The sequence below is a fragment of the Meleagris gallopavo genome, chromosome 10 (assembly GCF_905368555.1).
Source record: "Meleagris gallopavo chromosome 10, MGAL_WU_HG_1.1, whole genome shotgun sequence".
Classification (NCBI taxonomy): domain Eukaryota; kingdom Metazoa; phylum Chordata; class Aves; order Galliformes; family Phasianidae; genus Meleagris; species Meleagris gallopavo.
Window position 1 is genome coordinate 16,929,998 of NC_139413.1, and position 24,932 is coordinate 16,954,929.

Here is a 24,932-nt window from a genome sequence, read left to right on the forward strand (position 1 = left end):
ATAGTAACAGCTCCTTTAAAAAAAAAAAATGTTTAATGTACTTTGTTTAATGATTTTTCATATGACTACACATGTCAATATGACCTTCAGAGTTCAAGCCATTAGGAAAAAATAGCTATACTGAAGTTCTACCAGCTCTGACAATTAATCATTTGAACTTTTCTGCAAGACAATCTAAAAGAAAAAGAAAAAATAAAGCTCTTACCAGAATAATAAAGGTAACAGGCCCAATGAAACTCCATATAAAATAGTTATCTACGTGGAGCCAGCAACTGTAATAGAAAAAACAAAAATGAAAGGTAAACTATTTCAATAGCTCCTTAGTCCAATAAATGAAAAGCACAGAAATACTTCTTAAACTAACATCGTGGTAAATAATGACAAACAGTATCATTTAGTCCATAGGCAATGTTTCCTAACCCGTAACTTTTATGGTGGGTCTTACTTAAAACCACTGTACATCAAAATCTATTATCAGAAACAAATAACATAGAAGAAGAAACAATCAAAATGAGTATTCCTTTTGGTTAAAAACTTTAGTCACTAGAGCAGTAATGAACTGCTGAATCTGACATAAGAAAATATACTTTTCACAGGTTTTCCAAATCATCTTTAGAATCTGCTTCTAACTCTACAGCACATGCAACATGCTTACTCCCGAGGAATGTGAGATAGAAAGCATTCAGATGCCACATTTGGCTGAAAAGCAATCTGGTATAAATGAAACATCCCAACTGGGAGTACAACTAGAGAGAAAGAATGCATATGATACCAAACCAAATGACGTGTAAACCTATTAGGGCCAACTTCACTTAGTGATTTGTTTTTCATACAGCCCAGTTCCCTACTGAATTGCTCTTATTTGTCTTTCATCAGTAGCAAAATCAAGCAGCTTTCTTGTAGTCAACACTATCTTCCCATTCTGTAACTAATTTAATCAAAGGACAAAGTAAACACTACTGGAAGGCAAATTCATGCCTCCAGCAACTCAAATCCTCAGAAATGTTTTCTGTCTACCTTCTGTCACTTCCTATATATATCTGTACTTTTATAAATAAAAGACAGTGGCTAATTTTAATCCTGCTCTACCCGCATGATAAAATATTATCAAAGTGAACCATATGGGCTGGAATACTGTACTGTCATATTCAAGATGAGAGTTAGCTAGAGGGCCAGTTGAACAAAGAGATCTAATGAAGCATTAGCTTAAAACTGGATGGTTAAGCCTGTCAGATACTTTAAGTTGAGAAGAATTTTTAGTTCATATACATTTGAGGCCAAAAAGTTATTTACTTTTTCAATTTGTTTCAGGTCAATCTTTTGTGCTAAAAGAAAGACCATAATTTAGAATTGGTCTCTCTAGAGTACAAATCCTCTGAACCTAGAGAATTACAAAAGACTTGATTGAAATTTGTGCACAGTATTGCCATTCTCTTACCAATAAAGCTTTCAGATGGTATTTTAGTCTGTCAGGGACCCTCTGACAGCTAATAGGCTTTAAAAAATTATTCACTTGAAAAACACTCAGGTCACTTGCAATTACTTACGCTTTCTCTGTTCCATAGCTCTTATAGTCAATAGCTGCTGAGACACCAACTACTGTAGCAGGGAATAGGTAGCCAGCAACGTAATAGTACTTCTTCCTAGAATATTCACTTTCAAATACTTCTACTAGCATTAGATAAAGCTGCACTCCTTCTAGACACATCCAGGCAAAGGCTGCCAGGAAGAAAAAGTGTAAGAGACCTGCAAATATTGGACATGCAATCTGCAAAGAAAAAGAAAGATGGAAATATAAACCACAAATCTTTACATCATTACATCTCTAATTAAGTAGGGCATAATAGAAGAGCATATACATCTATCAGAGATCTTTCACAAATTCAGGGATATTTTTCCAACCTGAAAACATACACCGAAGATTTGCCAATATTAATATGTACACAGTAGGTGCAGAAAGTAAATTCAGCTAAACAGAATGCAGATATAGAAACTGTACCCTCACTTGTCTTCATTTATGCAGTGGTTTTCAATTTTTATAAACAATCCTTTAATTTTTAAATTGCTATCATTTTAGGGCTTGTACTTTGGATTACGTGAGGCATGAACAGTTGGCTCAGAAGCATAATGTAATTCAGCTTATTTTAAATATGAAGCAGCCATCAAGCCTGCTGTAATTTTGCAAGTTTCTACTGTCATAACAGGAATCAGTCTGAATTCTCTCCTCTTTAGTTGAATTCTGGATGAAACTCTTACCGCTTTACTAGATTTCAACACAATGAATTGCTTCTGAATGACAAATTAAATGTCATGAATACTGCCAAAAAAACCTGCATGGATGTTCAGTGTTAAAAAAAAAAAAAAAAAAAAAAAGGTAAGTATAAGTCTGTACTGTTATATATGGTGTGTGGAAAAAACAGTCAATAGCTTTTGAGACATATGAGAATATATGTTGCTAGTAAATCAACATTTCAGCTCCTCTTTCAGAAGTTTAAAACACCTGCTTCATTAATAGCTGGTATTTCTCAATAGAAAATGAAAAACAGAGCTGTAAGTGGAAAACTAAGACCACATATATTTTCGATGAATGTAAGTACTATTTATGAACATATCCACTTATTTTCACTTGTTTTTATTTCAGCCTTGCTGCATCAGAATGCTAAAAACTTGGCAGCTGTCATGCTTTAATTCAAATGTTTCAAACAGTCATTTCAGAGAAAAATATCAGTACATACACAGAAGACTTACCGCGTATTCTGTCTTATCGATGCCTATTAGGAAAATGAACTCAGCAATGAATAGGTTGATACAAAGGTTCTTGTGAATAGTGTTACGATCACTTTGTAGGCCACGGAAAAAACAGAATGTGAAGATGCAGATGGCCAGGCAAACAAGAGAGATGACAATTCCCACCCAGGTGATGACAGTGAGGAGCAATTCGTGTACTCCATCTTTGTACTAGAAATAACCAAGAATGGAGAAAATTAATATGAATCCTTATGAGTATAAACAGAAATCTATTTTCACAGGTAGCATCCAGAAAAGTTGCTTGTTCCTTATGTGAGATGGGCAAGATGTACTCAGTAATTTCTGAATCTCAGATCAGCTTCCCAGAAGAACAAAAGTAGAAGAAGAACAGGTCTGAGAGCAAAAGATGATTATTTTTAGCCTGATTAGGTAGTACTTTCAGTTTTCCTATTATGTTCTGCAAACTTGTGAGGCAAAAGTAATAAGAGACAACATTTTGAATGTAGCATTAGGCTCTAATACAAAGATGAAAACTTTCACTTGACCTCCTGTAAGTCATGTTCTTTCCTATAGACCTGCAACTCCACAGTGGAGAAGAAAGCAAAGATCAATTAGAATAAAATGCAGAATACGTTGCATGTGTAACTCCAGATCTAATGTCCTGTTTAGGTAAAGATGGTTCCTTCAGTTGTAACAGAATCACTTTTGTCATCTCAGTTATCTTTTCAGTTACCTTTCAAAATATAGTGGGTTTACGAGAAGCTCCATATCTTTGCAAATACTACATCTTCGTGAGCCCCTAAACATCCAGTAAGTGCTTAACTAGACTACAATTTCAGAGTACAAAAAGGGAATTAAGAAAACAGTACCAGCTCTGACTTCCTGCTTTAGATTACATTTGTGCTTCCAGGGGAAAACCTGCATACTTGCCCCCTAGAAAGCCTCCAGTCATACTGCAAAGTCTGTAAAATCATTGTAAGGTTGGTCATTTACTTCAAAATATGACTGGAAGAAGTTTCTTGTCCTTCCTTCGTTGTCTTTCTTTTTATTTTTATTTTACTTGTAACTTTATGGTGAGGAAGAAAAGTGCTACAGAAAGCAAATTGTTTTGGAGTGAGTGGGTAGAAGCTATAAATACTTAAGAAACTTCAGCAATTTTGTATCCTGCTAAAAATTTAAAGCTAACTCTTTAAAAGCTTGTTCCCTGCTCGTGGCTAGAAATATCATTACCTACCACAATTTCCCGATGAGCCATAAGAATAGCAAAGTTGGTAAGGTGACTGCAAGCACACGTTGTATGAGTTTTATTTGTGTCAACCAGTTTGCAGCCTTGCGTTGACCAGTATCCCATCATAGTCCTCTCGGAGTAGTTCCAGAAGGAACAATTTGCATTGAAATAATTGTCAGGCTGAGAGATAAAAGGATAAAATAAGAATTTTACACACTAAGATGGCAATAACAATTGTTTAATATGTGTAAAGAGTAATTTAGATTAAACTTTGCATGTTTCGGACAATAAACTTTTCATCAGCAAAATTGTGGACTATGTTATACAAGGAAGACATCTAGTTTAAATGGACTTTATAGTCCGAAACACTCTAAAGTGTAGTTTCAATTACTGTAGACCCAATTTTAAACAATTACAATTTCCATCTTACAACTTCATGCACCAATGGTACAACATAACCATTTTTGGTGTCTCTGAAATTAGGACAGCAAATTGATTCTGAAGAGATATTTTAAAATTATTATTTCTATACTTTGATTCCCACCTATGTTCTGGCCGAAGTCATGTGAATAGACATCAGGAAAAATCTCATTCCTCAATGTCTATCTATTTTGATGAAAAACAATTAGAACACTTACAAAAAATGGCGAAAGGAAAATCAAACTATTTTCTCTGTCACTGTATTGATTATTTACTTTTCCCATGTGAGATACGAAAATAGAAAGGATCAAACTGAAGAGCAAAGAAACATGAAATAAATCATGACAAAATTTACACAGATTAATAGCATAGAAAACCAAGATATAACACTTTATCCTTCTCTATATGAATGAATTTGAAACAATCCTGTTGTATAGATTTGTGGAGCTTGGTCCAAAATCATTGTAAAAAGTTTATGCCATTTTGTCACATCAGACAAACGAGAATCTTAACAGTTATTTTCTCCCTAGCTACTAAAGTAAGAGTCAATTTTCAGTTAGAAACAAATTAGTCATTTACATTTTCGTGTTGATTACTGAATTAGCTTTCATTAAGAATACACTTAAGTTCTAATAATCACTGAACCAGGCTCATTTAATTTTATGTTCACAGACTTAACCAAGCTCATGTCTCTGACCTAGTCGAACATCTAAAATTCAACTGGGTAAAAAAGGTTATTTTTCTGCATTGCTTTTCTTTCTTGCTGATTTTATGACCCTCCCATTAATTCATTAGCATAACTCACATCAATGTGTTCCAGAGTAAAATACACAGGATCAGTCAGGTACACTCGGCTAGACTCCTTGTTGATAGAGGCTGCAATGACGTGGGAGTTGACTGCAATTGTACTGTTCCGACCAGCAAAATCACTGCCCAGCTTTATGGTTGCATTTTCCGTGCTAAGAAAACGCCCCAGACTTTTGTAAATGATGAAAACCAGCTTTGCTAGCCCTACAAAAGAAAAGAAATCCCATAATTGTGCCACAGAAACATGTAGGAAAGCTGTAGTCCGTACTGTAGTGAATGGAAAATATCAGAAAACACAGAGGCATTTTCAGGCTATAAATTTGAAGAAAAATGCCTAGGCATCTATTGTATTCAAGAAAAAGACACAGAACAGTTTTGTTGTGTTTTTTCATTTTTTTAACTGGGGGAGGTAATGTATTGAATTTAATGGAGTTTTGATGCTATGTGCTCAGGACTCACCATTTCTGCTGTTCTGTTTCACAGTGCTTGCAGAGAGCTGAATTGAGTTGCCTCCTTTACTGCCCTGAGGAAATTTCAAGTCTTGCACCTGGCCCTCAGTAATGAGCACTGCAACATCCAAAACTAAGCAGAAAGGGAAAAAAAAAGTGTTAAAAAGGAGGATGTAGAAAGCATCTTTTGGCCAGATTACAATATGCCAGATGACAATTGGTTTTCCCCAATCAATATTTAGTTTTATCACACTGCTGGTCTCATTTGCCATCAAAAGAGATCTGCACTGCAATGTTTCAATTATGCAGTTACTTTAATAGTGTGCACTAGGTTTAATTAAAGTTTAAAGAGAATGACAGCACTTTAATAGTGAAAACATGATATCAAACCTTGCTTTAATGTGTGCCTAAAAAGTCCATTTAAAAATACTGCAAACATACGTATTGCAGAGAAACATTAATTTTGAAGCTCCTAATGTCCATGTAGTGACCACAGCCAGCAGATTTAGAACTCCAAGTATTGATTTAAAGAGGTTTTAAAAGTCAGCAAATAAATGCTTAAGTACACTTACGCTGTGTATTTAGCTAAACAATATTCATACCATTTTGCTTTTCCCTCCTCTATATCTAATTCTGTAGAATGACTGATAAAAAAATAGTAATGTTGAAATAGTATTTAAACTGAAAACTTAAGTTATCACTCAGCCAGTCAGTTTTAATTTTATATCACACTGCATACTGGGGAGCTTTCATGGGATTAACATTAAAGGCTGGATTCCCTTGGATATGTAAAACCATCTAAACTGGAGTGGTCAACTTGGTATCAAATATCAGTGGTACATTAAACTGGTTTAACTATCACAATGTATGTGTTACAGCCTGTTATCAAAGTTGCTTCTGAAGGTTTATAGGTAGAATTGCAGAATATTGTCTGCGAATGCAGTCAAAATTAACTGCTGTTTATTTCCTCTCACTTGTATAAGAAAATATACTTGGACTTGGCAGGGAAAAAAGCAAATAACATTTTTCCAACTATGATGTATTTCATTTCTAAGACAAATGCACCTTTACGTATAGCCAGACATCTCACTTAGTGTGTACACACTGTCCCATGGAGCTCAGTAGACTGTCTGAACATCGCTTCCTATGATAAGCTGTAACATCTCCCAGTCCTTTCCTAGTATCTTCCTTCTTAAATATAAACTTAGATAGAAACATCTTACACAGTTAATATGCAGATACTGAAATGTGAAAAGTCTAATTTCTGCAGTCTACTCCAAGTCTCCATTTCAGTACCTCTTAAATTAGAATACTTTCAGCTTCCTGAAACTACATTCATCTTTTGTAATAAGATGAAGGAATTTTAATTTTATGCATAGCAATTATTTTTGCTTTAACACATCCCCTGTACCAATATTTGCACATCTCTAATACCAAATCCTTTCATTTCTCTGTCACCACTTAAATGCTAAATTATGCTCCAACTATCTTCAACTGTTTTGTAGTCTCTGGAGCATAGCTATTCTGCATTATGGGAGATGTAGTCCACTGAACACAGTTTTACCTGAAGGCAGTCATGTTTAATATAAACATTTTGCCTATGTTCTGAGTGCCTAAAATATTTAACTGGCAGAGTGCATTGTAAAAAGTAATTTAAATTCATTAAGAACAGATTATATAAAATAGAAAAGCATTTCCACAGCCCTACAGAAAACAGTTACCTCAAAAAATCCATACTTTGCCATTTAAGCATTCTTCATATCCATAGGCTCTGCTAATGATTTTTCAGTGGTAAATCAACTTCACAACATCAAGTACTTTCTATTCTACACTGTATTGAGGATACTGAAGAAGAATGCTAATTTTGCAGAACTAAACAAAAGCATTTCACCTCTACTTAGGAATAACTCCTTTCCTACAAAGGCAGGTAAAGTGCAGCTTTCTACCAAATGTTGCACAGCTCAGTTTTCAAAGAATAATTGTTCTTGTTTTTTGTGTAAAAGCAATTCACAGCACTTTAATTAGTACTCGAAAAGAAATTCACTTACCGATATTTTCTGTGGGCATTGAGACTCTGGTTGGTTCTAAGAGATTATCAGCCAAGACAAAAGCCCCTTCTTCTAATGTATCAAGTAGCATTGTGGCTGCATGGGCTTGTTCTGAAGAATTCATGTCTTTCCAGGACTCCAGAGCTTCAGGCCTGAGCAGGTTGTCCACTGTGTCAACAATTGCCTGCATTCATTAGAAAACTATCATTAGGTCCGATTGCCTGAGGCAACTGGGGAAAATTTCCAGCATTATCTGGTGACAATTATAATACTTAACTGTCAGAATGATTTACTGTGATTTAATGGCACTAGAAAACTATTTCAACATAAAAATATTTTCCACTCCCTTGCTGGATTAGCATTAATAGAAGTGCAGTTAGCCACTAGCATTGTGTGGTCTCTAAGTGTTAAACATGCAGATTTGACTTGTCTCGTATCAGATATAAAGACAGTCATATTAATGTGCTGAAAAAATGTAAAAATAAATGCCAGAAATTTTGCCTGAAGCTTTCATCTTAAAGTTAATGTCAAAATATATAAATTCTATTTAAAAATACTAATGCTAAAATTGGCATTCTGCAGCTTAGGCTAAAATGGCAATAATACTCTTCTGGAAACTTAGCACAACTCATACAGCCACTGTGCTATAAACTACTTGTCTATGACAAACTGCCTTCTTTATTACAGGAGGCATGAAATGAAGCTGACTCAGTGGACATAAATTAGCCTGGGCCACTCTCACTCCCCCTCCTGTTCCTGTACCTGTTCATAGATACTTAAAAAGATTACTAACTCCCATTCCTGCACAAAGGTCAGTTAAAAAAGGAAATCAATAGAGCAAACAAGATGTCCACTGACTGTCCCTGTTATCAGTGAAGGCAAAACTGAAAAGCTGAATGAAGCTGCCATTTTAAGTCCTTCATGTAACGACTCTATCATTATGTTTTAAGGTTCATTAAGCTGCATATAAAGTAACAGTAAATAAGGAAGAAGACGAATTCAGAGACATGATTACATTATTTTTACAAAATAATCCAATCAATCACAGTAATCAGTTAATCAATTGAAGGCAGGCACTTACATTAATGCATAATGTAGCTGTGCATTGAGTTTGCTGTGCACTGAGTACGCCATGCATTGCTGAAACACCCTGTTTACTCTGTCCCATTTACCTACTCATAATGTGTCATTAAGCCTATATATGATTTGTTTGATCAATATAAAAGCATCAGGAATGGAAACAGAACGTAGTATACAAACAGGAAGATGTTGGTCTGGAATACCGCATTGTGCAAATCAGAATAGGAAAAGTTGGTCAAGGCTATTGTCAGAGCAAGATTAATTAGCCTAATCCATTTTAATATCCTCTTTCTGTCTGTGTTGTGAACCACCACGACCTTCCTGGCAGGTGGAAGATACTTCGAAGTGACGTTAAAGCCTTTTTTCTTTCTCTAACGGGAGACAGAATAGTCAAAACGCTCACACTGATACTGCTGCAGCCATTAACTAGAGTGGAACAGAAATTGGTCTGCAGAGGCCAGATTCATTAGTCACCAAGAAATACAGATTGGAGCCTCTAATCTGAGGTACAAATGAATCCTCTGTCACAAAGTGGGAACTTGCTTCATTTGCATAGTGTAAGTCAGCTTTTGATTTGTAATTTCAAGAGGGTTATTAGTCTTATCTAAGCAGAGAAGCCCATCTGAGACTTACAGAAAATGACACCAGTCGAAAATTAAGGTTGTGCTATGGTTTCTTATGTATCTCTATACAGTGCTGATGGTATGCATTCATTAATATGAACCATTTTTTATTTATTATGGGACAAGCTAGCTCTGCATTTTTCCTGTGGTAAATGATCACCTGTCCAATAATACTTCTGAGGCACTCTCTTCCCTCAGACAAAGACAAGCAGGGAGGTGGAACAACCACAAGGCCCCTCTGACACAGCTGTCCAAGTAAGCCAATTATTGCTCTACTCATGTTAATGTTTATTATGGAAAACAAAGTATGAAAATTCAGTCTGCTCAATGTCTGCTGGGTTTCCTTTTCCTATTCAAAATTACTTTCTGATAAAAACCTATTACATTTATTATTTAAGAAGTGCACTTCTCTCCAGATCCTTGTCTCTTTTTGTCAAATTTTTGCTGTAACTGGACATCTCTTATCCCGTTTTCTAAGCAGAAGGATAAAAAACAGACTGTCCAGTACAGAGAAGTGTCCCTCCATTAAGAGTTCGAATTATTTTATTATGTTGCAAAGTATTTCAAAGTTCTTTTTAAAAATTGTTCTTACATTTTATCACAGAAGGTACAAGTAAAAACCATATTTTAAAAGAAACTTTGAAAAAACGTGCAATAAAATCTTTCAGAAGCACAGACACAATCTATTCTAGGACATTTTTTTTTCCTTATCACAGGTGTGAAGTAGAATTACTGGCATTGTATCACAGAGCAGGGGATGGCCACTATGGGCAACCATTCTACCAGACATGAAAGAAACAGAAAATCAGATAGCAGTGTGTTATGTGCCTTCCATATAGCCTGGCTAATGGGACACATGATACATATTTTACTAGTAAAGCTAGAGAAAAGTTTGTCTTTATATTTTATCCTGAAATCACTGAAACTGGCCTTTGTAACAACTCTTAAAACTGTAAGATGGAGTAATTCTACTAGGTATAAGAATACACAAAGAACAAAGCAGGCTATATAATGTACACTTTTCATGCAAGCAAATTAATTCTAAGCAGTCTTTGATATAAAACGCTATCAAGCTGAAGTCACTTCTGTTCATTTCCCAGCTTTTTCCTCTGCCCAAAGTCACATTATGAGAGAGATGTTACTTCCAATTCAGGTAACTATTTCTGCTTTGGAACAAGTTGAGGTTAGAGAGGTATAAACTTTGATTTTTATTTTTTTTTCTTCTGAGTGTTATACCTGTGCAAAGCCAACATTTGTACAGTTGATATGGGGCACAATACACATTTATCAAAGACTGAAATACATAGGATCATGCAGCAAGATGATAAAGCGTGGCAGGTTGCTGAAGCAGGGAGAAAGCAGGGTGACAGCACATGAGAGATACCTTAAGGTAAGCCCTGCATGTCTTCTCTCGTTTTTGGAGCTTTTTAGTAAGAGAAAAGAAAATCAGAAGTTAGACACATTCTGGAAAGCTTCAGAAATACCCAAAATTTAGTCTGGTGTTTCAAATCCGTAATTTGAACTGTAAAGAGTTTGGACGTTAATTCAGTTTTTGTTCAGCAGTGACTACAGAAAAACATCAAACAGGAAACCTTTTTCCCAACCGTTATGAAGGTGCCCAGAGATCTTTGTCCCAGCAGTGGGATTTGTGTGAAAAGGTCAAAGGAGGAAATCCTTGTGTATATACCTTATCTGTCCAAGGGAAAACTCTTCTAAGTGTAGCTAGAGATTGTAAATAAAACTATTGCCCAGACAACAGAAGAGTACATGGAGCTCTCTTTAAAACAGGCTGAAAAATGTTTTGTTTGTAGTTTGTTGACTGAGCTGAAGAAAGGAAGAGGCCGTGAAATATAGCATTTCTTCTGAGAAAAACTGGAACGGTAACGCTTTTGTGATTTGTACCTAAAACACTACAACATAATTTTTCTCTGAAATGTTTCTCTCAATACTATTCCAGAAAAGAAAAAAAAAAACAAACCAAAACAACAACAACAAAAACCCTATGTCTTTATGCTTTATGGTTTAGATCATCCTAGGAGATATGATCAACTGTAAGTGATGCTGGCATCTTAAAATGTCTACGAAAATGCTATTATTTTGCAGCAATTCAGATTAAAGGAAAACCGTGCAACCATGCTGAATCCCACTGATTGCTCAGGGTTAAAATGTTCATTGAATAAAAATACTGCTTTGGTTGAGGATTTCTGTAAGCTAGTAGCCATTTGCCAACATTAATTATAATACATACAAGATTTTAATAAAGGACACACAGCTATCTTTGAGAATCAGTGAATTTTACTCTATTGTTAATTTTATCTTATGCCCTAAAAAGAAGGTAACTGCAACTTTCCGCTGTGTATCTACTGTTGTTTTACATGTTTACTGCAGAATTATATACACGCAGGAACAAAGTATAGATTAGTATTTCTGAAAGGATAAAAAAAATCAAGGGCAATGGTTATCCCAGCAAGTGGAGGTGAACATAGGTGTGTACCTTGTTATAACTCCTTCCAGCAGAATCTTTTTCACTGGGTCGCAGTTCCTGCAGCTGAGCATCCAAAATGTCCACAAGCTGCTCCATCAGCCTCACTGATGAGCTAACATCGCCAGCGAAGACTGGTCCTTTGGTGTGTTTAGCCAGTTCATTGGCCAGACTAGCAGCATTTTCTCCACTTCTGATCTGAAATGACAATTTATATTATCTCAGCAGGGTCCCTTGTTCTGCTTGCGGCTCCTAATTCCAATTCCCCACGTACCTTTGTTGTGGTGAAATAACCATTTGCACATACATTGAAATCTGCAACTAATTGAGACCAATAACATTCTCTTTATCTCAGAAGATTAAAGGTTCTTAGATCCGTGACACACAAAAGCAGTTCTTAACAGTCATCAAAACCAGAAATCAGACTGGGACTTTTGGGCTAGATCTTCTGTTCATCCTCACTTTTATTTTTCTGCCATTATCAGACAGTAAGAAATCTATTTGTTCACACCAGTGCTTGAGGCATTTGAAAGTCAAGTAGCCTGGTACTGACAACAAATTATCCAGTTTTCATAAACTTAGTAAATCTCAGTAGGGAAGGAAAACACAAAGTGGCTCTGTGCTCTAATCATACTGTTATTAATGCACATGTACAAAAATCTATTTATTCAAGTAAAATTCTCCCTGAGCCAATAAACCTAGTTGCATACCAGACTTTTTGGTGTGTGATTTATAATATTTTATTTATTAAGCAAAAACATTAGAAGAGCTATTTTGCTTTAAAATGCTATGAAAACATGTAAGTACAGATTCCACTCAATAACTGAGCACAAGAGCGTGCCTTAATAGATTTAGGAGCCACACTTTTGGTAAACGCTTTACATACAAAGTACATGCAACTCCTTTTCAAAAGAACACAGAGTACTCAAGACAGCTTCAACAAACTCAATTATTAATGCTTGCAGTTAAAATCTTTAATAACGAGTGAACACCAGATTAAAAGGTTTCAACCAACCTTTTGAGCCAGCTGATTTACCCAGTGTGAGGTGCAGTTGCTAAGATCAGGGCCTTTGGGGTTCCATGTTCCCGTTAAAACCACACAAAGATACGAGGCAGTTCCTACAACAGATGGGAAAAATATAGTGAAATTGAAACCATTTTTCTGCATGCATTCAGGAAATCAGCGACAATGTGCTCCTTAGCAGTGTTAAATTCTGAATGCCACTAGTATAAGCAGTTGACAATAATTGACAAAAACGTAAGGAAATAAGGTAGATGATAAACTGCAATAAAAAAGTCAAACGAAAAGTACCAGACGGTTTCTGCAAACAAACAAAAAGCCCTTGATTTTTCCTGGAGCTCATCCAAAGAGGAGCTCATAATGAGAAAGGCAGCTGTAAGTGTATTTCATAATAGTCCTCAAGTAAAGATCTCAAAGCATACATGCAAAGTAATTCTGAATCTACACTCAAACGCAGTTTGTAGAGTAGAACTTGACCATTGCCTGTAGATACTGCATTCTCCAAGTAATAAGAAAAATCGTATGACAGACAGGCTGAGATTTAAGAAAAATCACAATGAGAGAGCGGCACAGTGCCTTTGAAACGTCTGCTTGGAATCATGATATATTTTTAAAGGCAATACCTCGTGTTCCTTTGGGGCAAGGCCGTTCAACCATCATTCCTCTTTGTGTCTGAGGCCAGCTAATCCCCCTGGCCTCAGTCGGTTCACAGAATCTTTCTGGCAAAGGGAAAAAACTCGTCACAGGGGGAATTTTGGTTGTAGAAATGGGTGGCGGTGGCTTGGGTCCTCTGCTTCCTTCCTTTGTTCCTCCAGCTAATGTTGTGCTTACAGGACCTTTCTGTGATGTAGTGCTAGTGGTTGACGCTGTGGTTTTGTATAGCTCTGCTGAAGAAGTTATTGTCACTGCTGTAGTAGGCACTGCACAGAGAAAATAAGAGTAATAAAAAAGTGAATGATTTCAGAATTATTTTTTAAAAAGTTATTTGTGTAGTTTTAATGGATTCTCTGGTGTCTCCTTTTTTTTTAACCTTAACATTACTCTTTTGTTATTGCTATCCTGAGTGCTTAAGAATTTTTTTTCCTCCCAACTCATACCAGCATGAAGTTTCAGCACATTCTCTAAACACTCTCTTCCATAAAAAAAATTGGTAGTTACATTTCTAAAGGCAGAAAGGCAGTCCTAGGGAGTTATCAGTACAAAACAAACATGCTCAGAGCAAATAAAGATTACTTAGTTGCTTCCACAGAAGGAAGAACTCAACAGATAGAGCCATAAACAGTACAGTTCAGCTTTAAAAACAAAGGTAGTGGGCTGTAACTAACAGGAACATTTTAAAAACAGACCCAAAAACTTCAAGTCACCCACTACACACCTTCCAGGGAAATAATTCCGATTACATCTTCCTACCCGGCAGTCATTCTGCTTGAAAGAGCTGCAGCATGCCTGATTAGCTTCAAGCAGAACAAACGCATAGCACGGATGTGTTCTGGTGTTTCAACATTGCAGGCTCTAACATCCTTTGTTGATAAAGCAGTATGAAGCCATGTCTCATGCAAAGCCAGTGGCAAGCACCCAGTGCAGTTTTTCAAGCCACTTGAGGATAGGTTTGGGCCAAATCATTTCTGACCAAAACACAGAACTGCTCACTCCCTGGCACTGCTGGGGCTGGGAGGAGCAGTGGGCCTGGCTCATTTTGTGAGGCTTTGCAGAGACAGCACTCCTTAATGCTTGTGAAGATAACAGTCTGTAATTTCTGTTCATCACCTTGAAATGTATATGGAGCAACAGCTGAAACAATGCAAGTAATGTAACTGAAGCAGTCACAATTATTTCCAAATTTTCATTAGTGTTCACAGTGCTTTACAGGCATGTAAGACCACAAATCCTTGTTCTGAGATTAAATATCCTCAAATCAACTATTTTTTATATCCTAACCAATACAGAAATAAATGAAACTAATTTTAGGATTAACTTAACTGATGAAGGTGACTTTTTTGTTGTGGCTGGATTCTGTTGCAGCTGGGCCCCTGACCTCTGAGGTATGGACAATTATGTTTTTATCATGTTCTCTAAATAAGTTCACTAGCAAAATCAAAAGAAGTTCTACTAAACTTTCTGTCAGCAAATTTATTTTTTTTTTTAAGTTTGCATTTTGAATAAGATTAACTTTCACTTGTTTGGAAGATATTTAAACCATATTTCATTTATAATATTTTAGGAGACTCAACTATCATAGAATCATAGAATGCCTTGGGTTGGAAGGAATCTTTTAAACTTCATATGAATTTACAGTATAGATTTTGAACACTGACATCTATTTTTAAAGACCATATAAAGAGAAGTGTTTTTTATCCCTTTCTTACTCACAAATGACAAACTTCTTCAACGGCTGTCTTCTGTTCAGCCCAATTCCCAGCTGTCTGAAGACAGTCTGTGTAATTGTGCTGTATTTGTGGCCCAGCCAGTTACTATGAAACCTACTGAAATCTCTGAATCTGCTCTGCAAGTGTTTGCCTGACATCTTGTGAAACTGCTGTAATTTTATTTTGATTACAATGCATCCAGCCTTTCCCAATTAACATTTGTCAAAAGCATTTGCAATCACTTGCAGCAGTGTCAGGCAACGCCTGCTGAATCAGGTCCTAAGGAATGGGAAGCTGCAGGAGACACAGGATGATGCAAGGGACAACCCATTATTTCTATCTGTTCCCTAACACATTGTGCTAGTATGTATTTAATCACTTAAATGTGTTAGCATTATTGCAGTTACTGTTCAAACCTGTAATGTTTAGCACAGCTTTGTTTCAGGAGCAAAACATCACAGTAAGAATTCAAAATTATTCTCTAAAGTTAAGTAGTGAAGTGACAATTTTCAGAACATACTTTGTGCTGTACCATCAGCTATAATATTCTGCTGTTTTTACGCAACTTAATGCTACACACTGAAATCAATTCTTAAGCATATCACCTATGATTAAAAAATGACCTGCACATCTTAGCAGTGATATATACTTTTGAAATGTATTTGTAATCTCTTTTTTTAAGAAAAAGACTCCAAACCATCTCTCTCAAAAAAATGGAAAAGAAACAGTTTCTAAGATATTTTCTCTTGCTTTAAATAAGAAAAGTAAGAAGTCGGTATATTTAAGAATGTACCAAGAAATTTCAGGACAGTGTGGAAGCCTAGGAAGGAGAAGGCTGAAAAAACAGAAACACATCATTAGGAATATATCCAGATTTCAGAAGGTGGATAATTTTGTTTCTAATGACCTGTTGGGGAACTTAACCTGACAGGTCATTGTCCTGAGCTGCAAGAAGACACATGATGGCTTCCATCATCTGACGTGTCCCATGCTTGAAGCCCAGGGTGATGGTACCCACAGGCTCCCAGGCACCTGCAGAGCACTTACATATACAAGATAATGATACTAATGATTTACAAGCTGCAAGTAAAAGGAAGAACAAACTTCTTGTATGGGTCACTGACCTACCATTCTGAGCAGCTGGGGAAAGTCTGTAGAAGGCTGAAGATTCTTTATAAAATGCCATGCGACTTCTTGACCATAATTGCTGGAACAAGTTGCAGCAAGTTGTGACTGCCCTGTCCTATGAGGTGTTCAAGGCCAGTATGGAGGGGGCCCTGAGCAACCTGATCTAGCACTTGATCTGGTGGCTGGCAGCCTGTAGAGGAAGGCTTGAAACTTGATGAACCTTGAGGTCTCTTGCAACCTAAGCCACTCTATGATTTTATGATTGATGTGCCAGGGTGAAACAAACCTTTTTCTCCCTTCTTCCTTTTTTTTTTTTTTTTAATATAGGCAGGTCACATTATCAGCTGAAGAGTCTTTGTATGATACAAAAAAATAAGATCAGCAAGAAGTAAATTCAGAGACTTTTTGAGAATAATTAACTTACATTTGTTTCATGCCGTTCCTAACAGTTGATTTAAAGAGCTATTTATGTACTGTGTTTCTAAAAATTAAGACATCACTTGAGTAAAACTTAACACCTGTTTAACAGTGTGATGTCTATAAAAAAAACATAACACAATTGCTTAGGACAGCGGGGGAATAGTAACTTTGTTTCCCCAACTGACAGTGAAGAATAGATTTAGAGACATTTTTTCTTCAATTTTGTATTCTTTGCCAACAGGTTTCTACTGTAAGTAAATATTAACTACATTAAAACAAACAAACCAAAACCTCAAAACACAACCATACCCACCCATTTAAAATTGATCTGGGATGCCCAGAGGATTAATCATTTCTGAAAACACTAATAGTTCCATTTTCATCTCTGCGACTTAGATCATTTTCTAGATTGGCTGCATGGATTTTTCATTTAAACATATGTTTTTACAGGCCAGAAATTTCAATATATTTTAACATTCAAAAACCTAATTCTACACCTTCATTTTCAAAAGGCATCATACACTGGGCCACTGTGTAAAGCAACAGGGATCAGACACTTGTGCAAACCCAGATTTTCCTGCTTTCTGCTTATTACTGTGATGTGCCTGCTTTTACACTTCAGTGAATACCAGGGAAGTCACTAAGACTTACTTAATTACCTATACGCTCCAGCTATTATGCTGGCCAGTACTCTACAGATGCTGCAAAATCCCATTTAGTTGAAAGTGAAATGTTTACATGGGCATTTATAAATGTATACCCTGAAAATTATAATAAATACACTACAAAATTAGCAAAATGCCTATGATTGAGAAATGTGTTATCTGGTCCCCATTAAGTTATCTTTACTTGTACAGCCTCTTTTTAATCAATCTAGCGTAGCAGATTCACTAAAATAGCAAAGATCTAATTTACTTAATAATTTGCTGCATGACTTCGTCATAGATTCTTGGTGCTATAAAGATTTATTTGCACTTGCTTACTGTCACTTCAAGCCCTCGGTGATAGCAGCTGACAAATTTCTGTTCCATCAACACTCACAACATCCTTATTTTCCTGCAGTGATCCAATAAAACTTAATGATGGGTATCATGGTACAAAAGGGGAGACAACCCCAGTTTGAACAGTTTGCACAGTCTGCGTAAATTGGGATGAGTGTAGATGAAATCTCTCCCTAACGCACTAAAACAGAACAAAAGGATTTATCTTATTTTTGTTACCAAGGAAACCTTACAATGTAATATTCACTTTTTAAGGGGAAAATTCCCTTCAATCTTCTTAATCTTTTAACTTAAAATTTCTTTTAAAAATCCTATTCCAGCTAGGATTTTTTTGATCTTTGGATGTCTCCTTTAGAAATCATGTACAGGAACATACATACTAAATTTACAGAAATATAAAAAATACGTTCTGACTTTTTTATAGTTGCTTCTCTGCAGGTCCTGATATACTTCTGAATTATTTCTGAGTTAAGGTTTTGACTTTTAAATACAAGTTTTACACTTAACCTTAGAAAATATGCTCTTGTGCAGTATCTGAGTGGTACTTGTCAGCTGTAGCTCCGAAAGCCATTTCTACATCTATGTATTCCAATTTCCACGAGGAGAGAGGAAAAAAAAACAACATACAGAGACTGAGGTTAAGGGGAGAGTTCTAAAGGCAGCAGACCCAGTTTCCAGGGTAAGATGGTAACTTGGCTGCAGCAGCTGTGGTTTTAGAAATCAGAAGTCTTCCTGAGGATTACGAAAATAAGGATATGAGACATGCACAGTTACAGGAGGAAAAAAATGCTACAGGTCTGCAGCGAAGTTAAAGTCATCATTAGGTTAATTAAAGAGGTATTTCTGTGATTTCAATAGGCAGATTTAAAAATTAAAGAAATAATATAAAGAAAAAAGGCAGGTTTTGAGTCACGTGTGAGTCTCACAATTTTGGCCCTGGGAGCAAACACAAATCTTGCAGTTCAAAATGTGACTCAAATGTGATAAATTTGTCTTTTATGAAGGACAAAGATTGTTGTTTTTAAAGTGCTTGATAGTAGGAAGTTCAGGTGCAGGCAAAAACTGATAGCCAAGACAGACAGAAAAAACGAATCAGTGTCTGTATCATTATTGCTCCCACAGCAACAGAAGGAACACAGATTGCTGACTTTTCTACAATGGCCCCAAGTTAACCACTCAAACAGAAAGGACCATGACTTCCAATTTTGAGCCACTGACCTTGTGACACCATTAAGTACTTGGTATTAAAGTACCATTGCAAAAGACACAAAAAGAAGGTTCTCCTACTAGGTGACTTAAAGAATCTTATCCTAACACCTATGTCTTTGAGTGGATGATTAAGAAATCTAAGTCAACCAAAACACACGCACACAAAAGAAACACAGAAATGCCCTTTACACATCCTTTGTCAAATGTACTGAAAATCTGATCTAAGGCCGCACCTCAAATACTTTGTTCAGTTTTGGGCCCTTCACTATCAGAAATATACTGAGGCACTGAAGAAGAGAACCAAAGCTGTTGACGGGTCTGGAGAACAAGTCTTATGAGGAGCAGTGGAGGGAACTGTGCTTGTTTAGTCTGAAGAAGAGGAGGCCCAAGGGAGACCTTATTGCTCTCTACATCTGCTTGAAAGAAGGTTATAATGAGGTAGGGGTTAGTCTCTTCTCCAAGGTAACTAGCAATAGGATTACAAGCAGTGGCCTCAAGTTGCATCAAGGGAGGTTCAGGTCGGATAAGAGGAAAAGCTTCTTCTCAGAAATAGTGGTCACACATTGGCACAGGATGCTCAAGAAGGCGGCTAGTTCAAGAAACATGTAGGAATGGTTTCTTAGGGACATGGTTAGTGGGTATAGGGAGGATGGATTGATGGCTGGACTTCAATATCGATCTTAGAGATCTTTTCCAACCCTAATGATTCTATGGTCTATATATTACACATATAGATCTTTAAGCTCTGTAACAATAGAAGAACTGATCTCCAATTTATATAGATATTGTGCTGAAAGAAAGAGAAACTGAGAATATAATACAAGTAAAATAGAGAGTTATAAACTGGAATATCTTCATTTTATAGTAGTACATCTGAAGGACAAGCAAGATAATTTTTCCTTTAATTTAGTAGTCTTTAACTAAAGGCAACTGGCTTAGGCAAAAGAGGAAATGAACTGAAACATATTCTTAGATCTGCCGCATTCAGATCCATATAGAAATAAAACACTGTTTATTGGCTTTATATAGGAGGAAAAAATCTTTTGTGAATACATGTATTACATATTCAAATAGCTTCTATATTTTAAAAGGTCACAGTCAAAATGTATTTACTGATGTCTTAATGCATTTAAAACAAAACCTCACAATTCACTCACAAAAAATACTCCTTTTGTATCTTCATGGATGAACGGGTAAAAAGCTTACAAGAGAGGCAAGCACCCCGCAGAGTGCCCTGGGCCCCTTCTCATCTAGGTCTAGTTGCAATAAAGTGTTTCTCCCTCTGACTTGCATGTCAGCCTCTTCTCATGGAAACCCCAGGACGTGAGGGGGTGCTAGTGGATGCACAAGTGTCTTTTTGATATTAGATGGGATGCGGCTGAGATGTGTACTTTATCTTATGTTAGAGACTCATAATAAAAACATCATGAAATGTTTCACTGGACACACTGGGTGTTTACTAACACAAAGAAAGGATCGTACAAAGCCTTTTTCTCTCTCCCTGTTCTTCCTTAACACTTTTTCCCTTAATGCAATGATTTAAAGATTAGCTTCTACCACTTTATTTACAGCAGAGCCTGTGCCTCCATTTTCTTCTCTTAATTGTAAGGCTTTTGAGAACTTAAACTACAACTTCATCTGAGTTAAACTGAATGAAAAGTGACATGCCTGAGAACATATGAAAATGAAAGTTTTCTAATAAGATAGGTGGGTATGTCTCTGTTAAGAGCAGCCACCAACCTCTGTAATGAAATGGGGTGCAGGGCCTTCTGAACAGCTGCCATATGCTAGAGCTTAGAGCTAGGCACTGGAACTGGCCTGACCCTAGTATCATACATGGGGAGGTCTAGGGAGACAGACTGGGAATGCTTTCATGTGGCTCTGGAGATTACTAATGCATTAGTTCTAAACTTCCTTGTTCTGCTGCTTCTTAAGTATTCTTAAGTATTACATCTAGAAAAATTTAAATATATGTTGATACAGAATCATAAAATGGTTTGAGTTGGAAGTAACCTCAAAGGCTGGTTCCAAACCCCTTGCCACGGGCAGTGAAACCTCCCACTAGATTGGACTGCACAGGACCCCATCCAGCCTGGCCTTGAACACCTCCAGTGATGGGGCATCCACAGCTACTCTTGGCAACCTGTTCCACTGCCTCACCAGCCTCAACATATCTAATGTTCTCTCTTTTAGTTCAAAGCCATTTCCCCTTATCTTCTTACTACACTCCCCAATAAAGACTCCATCTCCAGCTTTCTAGTAAGCCTCTTTTAGTACTGAAAAGCCGTGAGAAGGTCTCCTCAGAGGCTTCTTCTCTCCAGGCTGAACAATCCTGGCTCTCTCAACCTGTCTCTATGGGAGAGGTGCTCCACTACATGGTTTATTCTGCTGTGCATTCATGCTTATCAACATCTTGTCCTTTGATACATACACCTTCTGCTGCTCCAGACCATTTGTTTTGATATTCTCTCCCATAGGTGTTTATTTGTGGCTATGCCTTTTCATGTCATTCTTAAAAATAGCTGAGACCTAAAGATCTCCATTTTTCCTCGTTCTTTTAGGAGTTAGTGTCTTCTTTTTAGATAACTGTTCTAAATCCAGTGGAGCTGCAGCTATAATGAACTTATTGAGAAATCAGCAAAAAAGACGTTGGATAATCTTGCCTAAACTAACATTAGTAACCATGAAAATAGGTCTCCAGAAAAGTATTTATGCTTGCTATTGCACATTAACCCCATACATATCCTCTGGGTCTTCCCAATAAACATCGCTCTTCAGCTGCTGGCACCAAGAAGTTAAAAGGTTTGCACATGTGGTGTAATCAATTCAGAAGGTAGGTAACAGAACCAATGGGAATAGGCTTTTAGCTCAGTGTGAATGAACTCAAACTTATTTTATTTACAGAAAGTCAAACTAATGGTATAAAGTAAATAATTCTAAAACATAGAAAAGCTAAACGATTTTACAAAAAAAAAAAAAAAAAAGCCAAAAAAAATTAAATGAAATCATTCTCTCTCTTTACAAGTACTGTAAATTTTCCTTGCACCAATATGACGCTGTACTGCTCAGCTGTGCAGAGACCAATCCTCTTTGCATTTCTGCTAAAAGCTAAGTCTAAGACTAAAGAGATCTGAAATAGTTGTCTGAATCGATGCACAATAAGAAAAAAAAAAAGTCAGAAAAATCAAACTCTTACCTTGGGCAGGATCAGGTGGGCCAAATTCCAAAGAATATCGGAGAATGAAGTTGTTATTCCACACATAGAGCTGGTTGTCTCTGGGGTTGTAATCCACTGCAGCGATGTACTGGTACTGGTTAGGGAAAGGAATATCCACGTGCTCTCCTCTGCTCAACCTGGTGTTATAGATGTAATCGATGGCGTTCCTGCCTGTCTCACTCTCATTGTCCTGATACACTGACCGGACAACATACAAGACACCACATATCATAAATGCATTGGATGCTGCCCGTTTGTCGTAGGTCGTCTCCCATGTTGCTTCAAAACGTAGTGTGTAGGGGTTCAGCTGGCTAATTACTATCATCCCGTTGTTCTGCTCCGTAGCATAAATTACCCATAAGCCATTTTCATCAACTGCCAAGTCAATGTCAGTCTTTCCTCCCCATCGGTATGGGGAAGTATCATGGTAATTAGCATAATTGATTATGGCCTCTCCACTCTTAATTCTAGTCCTTAAGTCAAATTTTACTATGTTCCTAGTTCTTTCCTTGTTAAAAAATACAGCGCCATCATATACTACAAATCCAGTACCATCCACTCGATTTGGGAGTTTATACGTTGTCTGCTGGCGTCCATTTTGGAAGTCCTCCAAAGAAGCATATTCTATCAAAGTATCAGTGCGATACGGAGTCCATGGCATGAAGTATATTTTATCTGCAGCCTGAAGAGGATCTTTGCACCAAGCACCTGCTTTTTGTTCAGCTTCATATAAATACGGTGAGTCCACAATTGCTTTCAACGTTCCCGGGCAAACAAAAACTAACAGTCACAGAGAGAAGTAAGACAAGAATTATGTCAAATTAAAACTGTCTCATAATCCAAAAAAAGAAAAAAATAAAAGAAAAAAGTAGGTAAATCATAATGACTGTGTCAGGAAGAAAAAAAATCAATTTAATTGGCACTAGATAATACCGTATGTTATAATTAATGCAATTATCACCCGTTATCATCCACTTTTCTTAAAGTTACCATGTTCTTGCTGTACCAGTATGGAAAGTGGATGGGAACAGCTTTCACTAGTACAGACCAAGGCTCAATGGCATACACAGACAGCTGAAAATGTAGAGCTACTCTTGCATTTTCATCTTAGACTTTTAGTGAGTACACATTAATGTTCCAGAGCTTTTAACTGGTGTGCAGTTGTGTGCTAGGTCATTTCAGTCCAAAAAAAATCACATCGACTTGTTTAGAACTTTAAGAAGTGGTGAGGCTGAAAAAGGAGGTGCCTCGATTAAAAATAAAGGAACAAAACAAATCATCAGGTATATAGAGAAAGCAATTAGGAGCAGATAAAACAAAACACAACCAAAGCAATGAATGAAACAGACCAGGAAACCCTGTAACCATGGCATGCTATGGAGAGGGTTCTGGAAGCCAGGCAAGATGACACTTTATTAACAAGAATTTACCCAAGGGTGAGAGAAATAGAGGGATAGAAAGACAAAGAGAAAGGGAGAGAAAAAAGCAAGGGAGTCTTCCCTCCAGCCCAAGTATTTCAGACACTATACCCCGCCACCTACTTTAAGCAGCCAAGTCACTTTATTGCAAACAGTCGACTTCTTTATGAGGTGTACTTATGAGATCCTGCTGATTATCATAATATAAGAGTGTTGTGGGGAGGGGAAGGGAAGAGGTTAACATCCATAAGGCACATAACAAGGAGCTGGGGTTTGGACTGTATACGTTATTTACCTTTTTGCTCCACTTCTATTTTAAGCATCGGAAGAAAAATAAAAAAGTGCAAGGAAAAAAGAAAGAAGATTAACATAAATTGACTATTAATCTAAAGATTAAATTAGTAACAGACGCTAAATATAGGGAGAATAAGAACTGCACTATATTGGATAAAGAGAAACAGACAACAGGAAAACCTAGCAGGAGAGAGATTCTATGGTTACATAAGTGAACATGGATCAATCATTTTAGTAGATTAAGGAGGCAATACAGATATGTTGGCATGTTGTTTCACTTAGTGAACCTGAATAAATAATGAATGACTTTACTAATGCATGCTAGATATACTCTTCTTCTCAAACTCAAAGCATAATGCTATCAAGTTGACTTTTAAGAGTGACACATTAATATATCATATATGCGCTAGTGCACATATACATACTATATGAATTAGATAACTATAAATCCAAAACACAGTATATGAATTATATAGGTATGTATGCGTGCTTATTGAATTTCCCCCCCATATTCCTTCAGCTTTTACTTCTTATAAAGAAAGCAGCTTGCATCCTTTAGCTCTGCTTAGCCCCATTTTATTTGTTTGCCTGTATGTAATCTTGAGAACTTTTGCCACTTCTTTATCTATAACTGCAAAATCACACTAGAAGGAATAAGCAAAAACATCTAGAAAAAGGAAGCAAAAGCACAGTAAGCAAGAAGAGAAGAAAAAAATTAACATTTAGCTCATTCAGATATTCTCCAGCATCATCGATTAAGCCAGAAACAGCAAGCTAGTATGCAAGGACAGTCATACTAAGTGTTTGAAACAAATATCCATTCCACCACCACACATGGAAAATATAAATCAAACCCAATTAACAAAGTTATATTACTATAGCAATTTCTCCCCAAGGAAGTTTTATGGAACTTATTACAGGAAGACTTATAGCTGAAGTCCAGATAGTAAATAGCTTTCCAATAATTATTTGC

At 36.6% G+C, this 24,932-nt stretch overlaps 1 protein-coding gene across 8 annotated transcripts in view; it reads right to left on the reverse strand.

The window, feature by feature from the left end:
* Positions 1-24,932, reverse strand: part of ADGRL2 (adhesion G protein-coupled receptor L2) — a 378,308-nt gene that overhangs the window by 21,903 nt on the left and 331,473 nt on the right. For 7 of the 8 annotated variants that reach the window (XM_031554862.2, XM_085232372.1, XM_085232369.1 and 4 more), the window contains 12 exons: positions 22,227-23,027; positions 13,530-13,826; positions 12,901-13,004; positions 11,898-12,083; positions 10,788-10,826; positions 7,701-7,884; positions 5,663-5,785; positions 5,202-5,407; positions 3,983-4,156; positions 2,749-2,958; positions 1,548-1,768; positions 206-272 (listed from right to left, as the gene is read on the reverse strand). In XM_031554862.2, coding sequence (XP_031410722.1) covers positions 206-272; positions 1,548-1,768; positions 2,749-2,958; positions 3,983-4,156; positions 5,202-5,407; positions 5,663-5,785; positions 7,701-7,884; positions 10,788-10,826; positions 11,898-12,083; positions 12,901-13,004; positions 13,530-13,826; positions 22,227-23,027 — 2,612 coding nt within the window. The remainder of the gene's footprint in view (positions 1-205; positions 273-1,547; positions 1,769-2,748; positions 2,959-3,982; positions 4,157-5,201; positions 5,408-5,662; positions 5,786-7,700; positions 7,885-10,787; positions 10,827-11,897; positions 12,084-12,900; positions 13,005-13,529; positions 13,827-22,226; positions 23,028-24,932) is intronic. The other variant, XM_085232370.1, reaches the window with a different exon arrangement.